Source organism: Myotis nattereri, assembly GCF_964212035.1.
Source record: "Myotis nattereri genome assembly, chromosome: 12".
Classification (NCBI taxonomy): domain Eukaryota; kingdom Metazoa; phylum Chordata; class Mammalia; order Chiroptera; family Vespertilionidae; genus Myotis; species Myotis nattereri.
In genome coordinates, this window is record NC_138087.1 from 44,678,047 (window position 1) to 44,691,041 (window position 12,995).

The 12,995-nt window shown below is 38.1% G+C and overlaps 1 protein-coding gene across 1 annotated transcript; it reads left to right on the plus strand.

The window, feature by feature from the left end:
* Positions 1 to 2,871: 2,871 nt before the first annotated feature.
* GCNT1 (glucosaminyl (N-acetyl) transferase 1) lies at positions 2,872 to 4,974 on the plus strand (the record flags this gene model as incomplete). The annotated part of the gene is given in 3 exon segments (XM_081103705.1): positions 2,872 to 2,907; positions 2,910 to 2,945; positions 2,947 to 4,974. Coding segments are annotated over 3 exon segments (1,389 nt in total). The 3' UTR covers positions 4,264 to 4,974.
* Positions 4,975 to 12,995: the final 8,021 nt, after the last annotated feature.

Genomic DNA, 12,995 nt, shown 5'->3' on the forward strand with positions numbered 1-12,995 from the left:
CTTTCTCAGGGACAGGTTTTATTACTGCTTTTTTCTTGCGTGGCCAGAGTTTATGTTTCTTTCTTTTTTAAAATATATTTTTATTGATTTCAGAGAGAAAGGGAGAGGGAAAGATAGAAACATCAATAATGAGAGAGAATCATTGATTGACTGCCTCCTGCACTCCCCCTACTGGGGACTGAGCTCACAATCCAGGCATGTGCCATTGACTGGAATCGAACCTGGGACCCTTCAGTCTGTAAGCCGACACTCTATCCACTGAGCCAAAACAGCTAGGGCACATGTTCCTTTATGTGCCTTGTAATTTTTGTTGTTGAAAGTAGACATTTTATAATGTGTCAACTCTGGAAATCAGACCTCTACCCCTGCTCTACCTGGGGTTTGGTGTTGTTGCCGTTTGTTTGTTTACTGGCCCTCCTGAGTTAATTTTCTAAACTCTATATTCTTTGTTGTGTGAGGCAACATAAGTCTCTGTTCAGTTAGCTTAGAGGTCTCCTAATGATTAGACAGAGATTTCTTCAAATGCCTTGAACCAATAAGGAGCAGGACTTGCTTAAAGGAATAATTTGTTTAGGAATCTGAAGTTTGAATGGTTGAGATGGTTATGTATTTTACCAGGATTTCCCAGTGCTTGCTTTCTAGTAGAGGATTGGAGTAGGGTGGTAGACAAGATAGTTGGAAGAAGATGAGGAAATCAGCTAATTCAATTTCAGGACTATCTTTAATGAGCCAGTGAGCATTGGGCACCTTCACAGTAGGGATAGGATATGTTGGATTTTCCAATCATATTGGACCATCAAACTATTCCTTGACACACACTTTGGGACATACTACTAGAGTTTTCATTGAAAGTACTTGAACTAAATTGTGGGGTGTTTTCAAACCTTTAGCAAGCCACAAACATAGCACTGGAAAAATAAGACTAGAGAGAAGGACATGTTAAAATGAGAAGTCAGCCAGCCATAATTTTGAGGGGGGAAAATAGTGAATTTGTAGGATTAGTTCATCAGCATGCTTACTGAGTGTCTGTATACTTATGTGTGCATTACATTCCTTCACGCTTTTCCCTTTTCGTTTCACAGATTTTTTTAAAGCCTCATGGGACATAACCATTGCTGGATGCCTGGTAGAATTAAGAAACCTGACTGCATGAGAAGCACTCTACATGTGCGAGAATGTTACCTGACTCAAAGAACTAAATGAGTCACACTTTCCTTATTTATAAATGGTAAAAAAGAAAAAAATATATATAAGCACTTATTTTAACATTATACTAATAGTTGTCAATTATTTATTTTTATTTGTATGATTAATATTCACAATTTATTTCCTAATTAAGTATTTAAAAGTTCTAGTGCCAATTCTGGTGTTGAAAATAAGTTTTAAAATCTCTATAAATCTGATATGGAGGTATTTGATGGTATTTGGTTTTGTTAGAACAGTAGCACTTAGTTATAGAATGAATTGCCAGGTTATAAAATTGATTTTTGACAATAAAACAATATTTAAATATTTGTAAACATTTTATATAATTAAAGGTGAGTTAGGCCTGGCCAGGTAGCTGCTCAGTTGGTTAGAATGTCATCCTGATACACCAGGGTTGCGAGTTTGACCTCTGGTCAGGCCACATGTAAGAATCAACAGCAAATGCACAGCCAACTAGAACAACAAATAAATGTGTTTTGTTTTTTTCTGTCTCTCACTCCCTTTCTCCTTCTCTCTCTCAAATCAATTTTTAAAAAAAGTAAGTTGGGTTCCTGGAATTTGAATAGAGACATAAATTTTGTCCTAAATTACAATTTGTGTACCACTTTTATTCTCTGAAAGTCTTAATTATTATAACCTGTTATAATCAATGCAAGAAATGCAAACCTGTCTCTCTGTTCTGAATTGGTGAGTGTTTTCTTCCTTTGATGCCTGGCGTAGAACTGAACTAAATGAAGTCAATCCAAAACAGTTCCAAATGTGGCCTGGTTTTAGCTGAGCTTTTCTGGTCCAGTTTGAAAATTCCATTGACAAGCTTTTCCTTCAAAGTTTCCTTAGAAGTTACAGCCATTTTTGAACATCTCCTAAGTGCATCCCCAATCCTAAATTGGTGAAGATTTGAATGGGTCTGATCTCTTCAAATATTTGGGCCTGTTGATGTCAACTGATGGGCATTAATGGACCTGTCAGTAAGAACCCAGATTAGTAATAATTTCAAGGTAAGGGGTGCTAATTAGAACTGGCACAGGATCAAAAACCCACCAGCTATGGAGAGTTCAGTACGTATAGCCTAGGTCAGTGATGGCGAACCTATGACACTCGTGTCAGAGGTGACATGCGAACTCATTTTTTTGGTTGATTTTTCTTTGTTAAATGGCATTTAAATATATAAAATAAATATCAAAAATATGTCTTTGTTTTACTATGGTTGCAAATATAAAAAAATTTCTATATGTGACATGGCACCAGAGTTAAGTTAGGGTTTTTCCACTGAGCCAAACCAGTTAAGGCAAGTTAGGGTTTTTCAAAATGCTGACATTCCGAGCTCAAAAGGTTCGCCATCACTGGCCTAGGTCTTCAACTGTGTTCTACACTTAGAGGTAAAATGCTTATTGTAAGATATTTTAGCACATCCTTATACTCGGTTTTTTTGTTTGTTTTTTTAAAACAATGTGGCATTAATACAAGAGACTGTGGGTTTCTATTACAATACCCCTTTTCCTTTGCTTGACTCACTGTATTTATTTTAAAAACCTGACCTCATAGCAAAGAGGATAGTTTTGAGCCTGAGAAGATGTCATGGAAGACTGTACTTATAGGTATCCTTTCTGTTTTCTTCTAGTTCTTGCTCTTTTCCACTTAAAGATGCCTTCACACTTCTGATAAATGCAAACCGAAAACTCACAAGGCCACGGCAGAGATAAAATCATTACTGCTGGAAACCTGGAAGACTGCCCTTAGAAAAAGGAAAGTCCCCGATTGTTGTTGGAAATGCTAAGGAAGTTGCTGAGGAGGAGACTTTTTTCTTATCCCACTAAATACTACTTCTTGTTTCTAGTTTTTTCCCTCGTCGCCTTCTCTGTTTTAAGAATTTATCAAAAGCCCGAATTTCTGAGCATTGAACATTTGGATCTAGTTGGAGAGAATCCTAATAGTAATATCAACTGCACCAAAGTTTTACAGGGTGATGTGGCCGAAATCGAAAAGGTAAAACTGGAGATTCTGACAGTGCAATTTGGAAGGCGCCCTCGATGGACAACCCATGACTATATAAACATGACTAGTGATTGCACTTCTTTCATCAAGAGACGCAAATACATTGTAGAACCTCTTAGCAGAGAAGAGGCAGAGTTTCCAATAGCATATTCCATAGTGGTTCATCACAAAATTGAAATGTTTGACAGGCTCCTGAGGGCCATCTACATGCCTCAGAATTTCTATTGCATTCATGTGGACAAGAAATCGGAGGATTCCTTCCTGGCCGCGGTGACTGGCATTGCATCCTGTTTCAGGAACGTCTTTGTGGCCAGTCAGCTGGAGACTGTGGTGTACGCATCGTGGAGTCGGGTCCAGGCCGACCTCAACTGTATGCGGGACCTCCACGAAAGAAACGCAGGCTGGAAGTACCTGATCAACCTTTGCGGCATGGATTTTCCTATTAAAACCAACCTGGAAATTGTCAGGAAGCTCAAGTCACTGATGGGAGAAAACAACCTGGAGACGGAGAGAATGCCATCCCATAAAAAGGAAAGGTGGAGAAAGCACTATGTAGTGGTGGACGGAAAGCTGACAAATACGGGGACTGACAAAGTGCACCCTCCTCTTGAAACGCCCCTGTTTTCGGGCAGTGCTTATTTCGTGGTCAGCAGGAAGTACGTAGAGTACGTGCTAGAGAATGAAAAAATCCAGAAGTTTATGGAGTGGGCGAAAGACACCTACAGCCCGGACGAGTATCTCTGGGCCACTATTCAGAGGATCCCTGAAGTCCCTGGCTCACTGTCCTTAAGTCATAAGTACGACATGTCCGATATGCAAGCAATTGCTAGGTTTGTCAAATGGCAGTACTTTGAAGGTGACGTTTACAAGGGCGCACCCTATCCACCCTGCAACGGGGTGCACGTGCGCTCCGTGTGTGTTTTTGGAGCCGGTGACTTGAACTGGATACTGCGCAAGCACCACTTGTTTGCCAATAAGTTTGACATGGACATTGACCTCTTTGCCATCCAGTGTTTGGATGAGCATCTGAGGCTTAAAGCCCTGGAGACGTTAAAACACTGACATTTACTGTAGGCAATTTTAGAAATAATAAGGCGGCTACATGAGATGTATCCCATCTGATTCTCTGGCTTTATTAATTAACATCAGAAACACTGTAGGGGTTTAGAGCAGGGACTCTAAATCTCCTTTTCAGAGAATGCACATAGTCTCTGCAGAGCACAGCCGGTTAGAAAGGTTATGGCATTAAACCTTGACTTAGAGTTAATGTGAGGCCAAGGCAAGTTGCAAGGCATTGTGGGGAGAGGTGACCCAGGTGGCCCCGAAGAGGCCCAATGCAACAACCAGCCTGTTAAAAGAGCTCAGGGACTTCACAAAATGATAAGATTTAACCTGTGCCAAAATTGCTTTGAGAGCTTTTAATATGCCAGTCTTCCCAGTTTGAATAAATTTATAGCAGCAACCAATCATGAGGGTATAATTTATTTTGTAGGTTCTATTTGTTGAATTAGAAAATTGACATTACTGTAAATGATTCTTGTGAATATAATTTACTGTCTGCTGCAACATTGTGCTGTGTATTGTATCTATGTCATCTCAGGGAACTTGGAAAAAACGGGCTTGATTGAATGTAAATGTTTCTGTGTAATTTTTACTTCTACCAATGTACGTATGTTTTTAAAAACAAAAAAAACCTGGCAATTTCTGGTTTAGTTGATTCTATGAATCATCTTAGATTATTAGAAAAGATATCTTAGGTTATTAAAAGAGTTAAGATATCTTTGTTTATGATGATAGTTTCTACAGAGTAACACTCAATTTTGAAAATATTTGTCTCTCTACTGCTCTCCGCCATCTCTAGACCCTGCTATCAAGCTATATAAAAACTTGCTTTTCATTACCCCATAGTACTGCCTCAGTTCTAGTATATGAATCGATTGACAGTAATTAGTGTAGAGAACTAAGACAGAAAGGTATGGAGGGGGAGGAGTCATATTTTGCCCATTTCTGAGGCCCACGGTGAGGGTTAAAAAACAGCAGTTGGCACTGTCCCCAGAAATGAAGGCTGTTGCTCTTTGTCTCTATCCAACCTCCCAGAGTCTTGCATCCTAGTGTCCCCTATATCTCCATTTGAAAGAAACTGGTTTCATTGTCCTTGCTTCTTCATGTCACCTGCCCATTGGTCGCTTCTTAGCCCTTGGGTATGTTTCTCTGTCTCAGAACCTATGAGGAAGGAAGAGGTGTTGGTCTACTGCACGGCCTGGGAATCTGCAAGGAGCCATTAGGTTTGAGGCGGATTATTTCAGTATCGGTATTACTCAGAGCATATGATTTTTACTCTACTTTTTCACCAAAAAGACAGATCATTGGAGGTTGCTATTTGCTGTCTCATCTCAAAGTAAATGAAGATATTTAAAAACAACAACAAACCTGCTCTTTTGCTGAGCTGATACTGTTCAGCCGAAGAGCTAACAGGAAATGTGACTTTAAACAAAAATCAAACCATGTACTTTATTTTTAAAGCATAGTCAACTTAAATAATATATGAGAAATTCATAATGTCAGTTTTCAGGCCTTCCACTGAGAAAACGTTTTTATTCCTCAAAGTTAGAAAACATTTTCATTTTATGGAGAAGTTTGTTATACTGACTGTCCTAAACAAAAGTTTCATGTTTTTTAAACCTTTATCATTTATAAGCGTGCAAATCAGTGGATGGCTGTGTTTTGCATGATTTGGTATTTGGAAAACTCAAGAGATAGCATTGCTTAGGGTGCTATATGCTTGGGGTTTCATCCCTGTTCCCTTCTAACCCAGTTTGCCCTTTTAATGCATGTCAAATGTTTCTCCCATTCTTTCAGCAGAAAGATTTTACCTATAAGTAGGGTATTTTTCTTTAAAACCAATGATGTTCAGTGGTGCATACTTTGTGTCTGTGTCTTGTAGTTCTACTTCAGTCATGGTGTCTTGTTTTATGGATTTTTTTATTTCAAAAATTTGCAAATTAATAAGAAACTTAAAAGCAATAGTACAGGGCACCAAAGAGGTTTGATTCCCAGTCAGGGCACATACTTAGGTTGTGGGTTTGATGAGGGCTTGCACATCTCACATCGATGTTTCTCTTTCCCTAACTCTCTCTAAAATCAATAAACATACTTTCACGTGAGAATTTTTTAAAAAAGCAATAAGCAGTAGTACAGGGAATACCATATAACCCTCTCCTGGAGTTATAGAATGTTAATATCATGTCCCCTTTGCTTTTAATTGTATAGATTTTTTAAAATTTTATTAAAACTAAATTTTTAAAAGTTTTTTTAAAAATATATTTTATTGATTTTTCACAGAGAGGAAGGGAGAGGGATAGAGAGTTAGAAACATTGATGAGAGAGAAACATCGATCAGCTGCCTCCTGCACACTCCCTACTGGGTATGTGCCCGCAACCAAGGTACGTGCCCTTGACCGGAATCGAACCTGGGACCCCTGAGTCCGTAGGCCGATGCTCTATCCACTGAGCCAAACCGGTTAGGGCAAAGTTTTTTAAATTAACATCCAAAGTTATCATTCATTTCAACACTTATTGTAGTGTGATTGTATCTGATTTACATTTAAAGTGGCAGGTTTTAAGGGATTTTTCTTCACCCCAGATATAAAAATAGGATTTTAGAGTTCATTTCCCAAACCCCACACTAAAACTATAGACCCACCATCTTTTATGTAGCCATGGAACCTCATCTTTCTAGAATGGTACTTGTTGAAATGTGTCTGAACATTACCCTATTGCTAAAGACTGTTAAAGGGATTATGTAGAATTTGTTTATCAGGACTCTTATCTTTCAGCTTAACCTAAAGCAAATGAAATTTATACTCCTATGACAAGCTAAAATTTAAAGAGTCAAAAAGTTCTTTTGAAACAGCCTACTCACCAAAGAGTCACAGGTTCGATTCCCCGTTAAAGAGCATGTACCTGTGTTGAAGGCTTGATCCCCAGCCCTAGTTAGATCGTGTGTAGGAGGCAACCAATCTGTGTATCCTGTGTATCTCTGTCACATTGATGTCTCTCTCTCTCTCTCTCTCTCTCTCTCTCTCTCTCTCTCTCCTTCCCTCCCTCCCCCTCCCCTTCCCCTCCCTCCCATTTTCTCTAAAAATCAATAGAAAAAAATTCTACACACACACACACACACACACACACACACACACACACACACAACAAAAAGGAAGCCCATACTACATTCAGGAGGGGCAAAACACAGGTACTTTGGGAAAGATTAAGAAGTTATTTAAATTGTTTCATGTCAGTTATTAAACACTAATTACTTTTTACTGTCATTTAAGAGCTTCTGTAGGAATTTATTATAACTCATTCACAAATGAATCCCTGAACATAAATAAACTGAAATTTTTTGATAGAAGGATTATTCTAGTTAATAAAGTATTGCAAGAAGTTTCAATATTACTTATTAAGGACAAGTTGACAAAAATATTTCTTTCTTTTATAGACAATTACCAGACAATGGTAAACAGCCCCTCAGCCTTGTGAATGTGAAAGTTATTGGTCTCTAAATGTGTATTTGTGTCATTCGTCAAGTATAATTCACTTAAATGAAATAACATAAATGGGTTTTCTTTTGTAGTTATTTGGGGACGTGAAGGCCATGTTTTTAGTTTATTTCATTTGTAAGATCAATTGAACTGGATTTTTCCAGTTGCTTAGAAAAATACAAATCATTTCTCATTATGTTAAATATAAAATACATGCAACACTGTTTCACGGTAAACATGGTTACTGTAAGTTTACTCTTTTTAATGTGGGCATGACTGGATGCATTTGGAACTTGTCATATACCACCATTAAAATCAGCCATTCCCAAAGCAATGCCTCCTCTCCACAAACTATTCTTTTCTTCACTAGCTACCAGCACGCAAATGTTAACTTTAGTAGTTGATGTGGTGTTGTGTGTGAGTAGTGATTAAAAAATACAAGATTAATTCCCTAGGCAGAAATGTCTGACCAGAGCAGGAAATATAGCAGAGGTTATTCAAAACGACTTAGACAAAGGGAGTTAGAAGGATGCAGTTTAATAGCCAGGATTGAGTTCTAGGGCATTACTAGCTTTCCTTTGCTGAGGGAGAAGAGCAGTTTTCCAGTCAGGTTTTCTACTCAACGGCCACAAATACTCACAGGACCTGCTACTTGCTGTGGCTTACATGTGGAGGGCACAGCAGAGGGAAAAGGGAAGCCCCTCCCCACCAGATACTGAGCGCTGTCTCCACAGTCCTCTCACCTCACCCGCTTGAAAACCCAGATTGAGCCCCCTTTCAGATGAAACAGCCTAGAAAGTAGCAAAATTGACCTCAGATCATTCTCCAAAGCTTGAGAGCTTTACATATCTTTTGTAAGCCTGCTTGTCAAATAATTTTTTTAACATGTGCTATCTTAAAAGTTTTCAGAGCTTGTCATCAAAATATTGATTTAATTTTTTTTTTTTATACACTGAGGCCCAAACTAGAATGAATTATAACTATCAGACAAGACTGTTCTCATTACTGTAGATGATAGGATTGTCTAAAAAGCTCAGGAATCTTGTTTTGGGATTAATATGAAATTAGCAAATTCCTCCAGATATCCAAAAAATTATGTTTTCCCATATTTAAGTAAAAAAAAAGTTTTAAGATATAATGGAAATATGTTCCCTTTCATCATAGCAATAAGTTCTGTAAAATGTATTGGGGTCCAAGACAGGCTGTCTCAGATATCCGACAGTGGCATATTGATTACTTGGAATTAAATTTACTTGATAAGCAGCTGGTGCCCGAGGGGCACCTTGACCCACCCCTGTCACCTTGAATGCTAGAAAGAAATCTCCCATGTGAAAGTTTTCCTGGCTGCACCTGGAAGCTCACCCTCCCCAACCTCCTTCCAAGGTGTTAACTCAGAGCTGAAAAGTTTATATAATCAAATGACTATATATACACAAAGCAAGGTATTAACCCTATAATAGACTCCCTCTTAACACAGGGTATATTGCTTTTTATTTCCTCACCGTGTACATGTTTAATTTTGCCAGTGAAGAAAGAAGGCAAATTTGATTCAGCTAAGACTCAAATTTCTTGATTTGTATAAGACCTAAGAGCCATTCACTCTCGTAATTCCTTGGCACCTTCCAGTCCCAAATCTGACTACTATTCTCACCTAAATTCCTGCTAATGCAGCCTGGTTATAGTAGTTGACCGCGGCTCAGCTTTCTTTTCAATCCCTTTGCACCCCAGCTCACAATTTTTTTTTTTTGCATTTACATTTGCATTTACAGTTACCATGGACTAGCATACCTCAGGGATATTGTGAGTCTCCCTCAATATTTTCCCAAATCCTTAAAGCCAACTTAGATTCTGCAACCTTTACCCAAAGCTTCATGCTATTGCAATATATTATTGACCTTTTGCTCTGGAATCAAACTGAGCAGGAAACTCTTACAGATTCCCTCACGCTCTCTCTTTTCATCTTCACCAGAGGATATGTTTATTGATTTGAGACAGAGAGAAAGAGAGAGAGAAACATGGTTTGCCTCCTGTATGTACCCACAAGGGGATTGAACCAGCAACCTAGGTATGTGCCCTGACCAGGAATTGAACCTGCAACCTTTCAGCGCACAGTATGACACTCCAACCAACCGAGCCACACTGGCCAGGGTTCCCTCTTCAAGGTGCTAGATGAATGAGGCCATAAAACCTCCAGTTATATTCTCAAAGTGTTGATAAAATTGTTCTAAATTTCATCTGAAAGAAACAATGTGCAAGAATAGCTAGGAATACTTCCAAAGAGGGAATTAATGAAGTCTTGCAACACTAGATTTGAAGCCATACTTCAAAAAATATTAAAAGTGTACTATTCTTTAACATTTGAACTCTTAGACCAATAATAATGCAGAGAAAGGTGTTAACATATGTAAAATATTACAAAGAAACCATCAGAACATAGTGAGGAAAGAAAGAGTAAACGTAATCATAAGTACCTATTTGGAGAACATTTTGAAAATATTATAGCCTTCTACTTTACATCAAAATCCAGATGGATTAGGAAAATAAAAACACACACAAGAAAACTAGAAGAACATATCGGTGACTATCTCTGCATGTGATGGTATCTCCAAATAAAAGCAACAGGAGTGCTCATTAAGGAACAGATTATAGACTTAACTAAAAGTATCTACATATTTTCTGAATATGAGAAAGCAAAAGGCAACCAGAATTGAAAAATTTGCCAACAGAGTTTGAAAGAGGGAGAATAAGTACCTTAATGTGGAAATTATTTATGCTAATATTTAAAAAATAGCTTTAAGCAGATGGACATACCTCCCTGTGGGGCAGGGGTGTGGGGTGGGTCAGGGACGAGAAGAGATAAAACAAAGAACTTATGTACTATATACATAGCCCATGGACACGGGCATCAGGGTAGTGAAGACCTGGTGAGTAGGGGCTGGGATGAGGGGGGGAAAAGGGAGGAAAATGTGAGACATCTGTAATACTATCAACAATAAAAAATATATTAAAAAATAAAAAATAGCTTTATCGAGATAAAATTTGTATACCATACCATTCACCCATTTAAAGTTTACAATTCAATTGTTTTCTTTGTATAACCATCACAATCAGTTTTAGAACATTTTCATCATCCACCTCCACCCCCCCCCCCCGCAAAAAAAACTCCTATACTCTAGTGGTCACTCCCCATTATCCCTCAATCCCCCTATACTAATACATTTGTTAAAAGCATGAAGATGCCAAGAGTAAAATGAACAAAGGCTGCATCAATTCACAGAAGGTGAAATAAGGTAAGTACAAAGGCTAATATGAAAAATTGAAGTACAATAAAAATAATTGTGAGAGAGAAATATTAATCAATTGTCTCCTTTATGCACCCCGACCAGGGATCAACCGCAACTCAGGTATGTGCCCTGACCGAGAATTGAACCCACAACCTTTTGGTGTTCAGGATGATGCTCCAACCAACTGAGCCACTGAGCTAGGGCAGTAGGGTTTTTGTTTGTTTGTTTTATATTCATCCTCAATACTTATGAGACCATATTTAAAAACATGCTTATACTGCAAGAAGGAGTGTTAAAGTTTCCCCCAAAATTATTTTACTTCTTGGAAAATATCCTAAGGGATAATCAAAGATCTGAATTCACATTTAAGCCCACTATTTGTCATATCCTTACTTATGATGAAATGTAAAAATGCATACATCTCCAGTATATGTTTTTCTTGCATTCATGACGTGGTATGATATATCCTTATAGTACACTTAATGCTGTGGAAAATCACTATACATTAAGTGAAGTAAACAAAATGGAAGACTACATGCAATGTGATTTCAGTTATGCTTTAAAAAATTATATTGAACACAAAGGAGCTTTCAGAATCTCCCTGACATATCACATCTTGATATTTTGAGAGTGGTTCCTTCTAGCTCCATAAAATTGTTGCTTGCCAAATATTTATTTGGAGCGTTTTCCACATGTGGGAAGTCTTCCTAAGACTGCTCACGGCCAGCCTTTACTTGGGGGGGAGAGGAGAGCTGTTTTCTCTTCATCCCTCTTCCACCTACAGCAATGCTTTTAGATTTAAGCTTTAGTGCTTAGCAATGCATCTTGAGGCCTTATACTCTGGGTAACCCTGTCAGATGCTCCAACTGTATATCCCGAGTGGAGAAAATTCTTTGCAGCTCTAACCAGAAGAATACTTGAACCAGTTCTACAAGGAATTGTCAACCTGGCTTCAAGATCCCAGGATGCTTAGATTGGCAGCAGATTTGCCTCTAGCTAGCTCCTTAGAATCTATATATGGAATTTCATTTTCTGATACCAGATAAATGTTAATTTAATTGCTTGTTAGGTGAGAATGGTCTGGTTCTTTCAGCTGCATGCCAATGGAAAACAGATGTTCCCTTTAGCAGGAGGACTTGAAAATATTCATGTTCTCTGGGTAGCATCCATCTGAACATCTGATCGTGGGAGTAACTTTGATGAGGAATACTGGTGCAGGAGGGGGATCTTGTTTAACTCAAGAATTTTGTACATTTCATGGGAAGGCTATTTATGATTAGCCTTTAAGAAGGCCTTGTTCAGATGGCCTTTAAGATTAGCTAAGAAACAGAATTAGAAATCTTTTTTAAAAGATTCTTTCTTAAAAAAACCCCACAAACTCACAATTCTTTTTTGACTTGGCCAAGTAGCTCAGTTGGTTAGAAAGTCGTCCCAATACACCAAGGTTGCGAGTTTGATCCCTGGTCAGGCATATACAAAAAATCAACCAAGGCATGCATAAGTAAGTGGAACAACAAATTGATGTTTCTCTCTCTCTCTCTCTCTCTTTCTCTCTCATTCCCTCCCTTCCTCTCTCTCTAAAATCAATCAATAAATATTGGAAAAAATGGGGAATGATATTTTTTAAAACTTCTTAAAAAGGATTTATTTCTGCAGAACTAATCATAGCTTAAATGTTACTGAGTATTTCAATTTACTTCCTTTATCATCTGACTTATTAGTAAACTCTTCCTGGCCTAGTCAGAATTTCTTTAACTTGATTCAAAGGAGAAATGTTTCCTGCTCCCTCCACCCCCAAAAGCTTTCCTTACTTCTTTGCCCAAAGAAAAATGCCCCCTGAGGTATGTTTCTTAAAGTCCACTGAGGGAATAATGACCACAGTTAACATTTTGTGAACTTTTAAAAAATAATTAAATGTATTGGGGTGACACTGGTTGATAACATGAGTTTCAAGTGTACAATTCTGTAACAC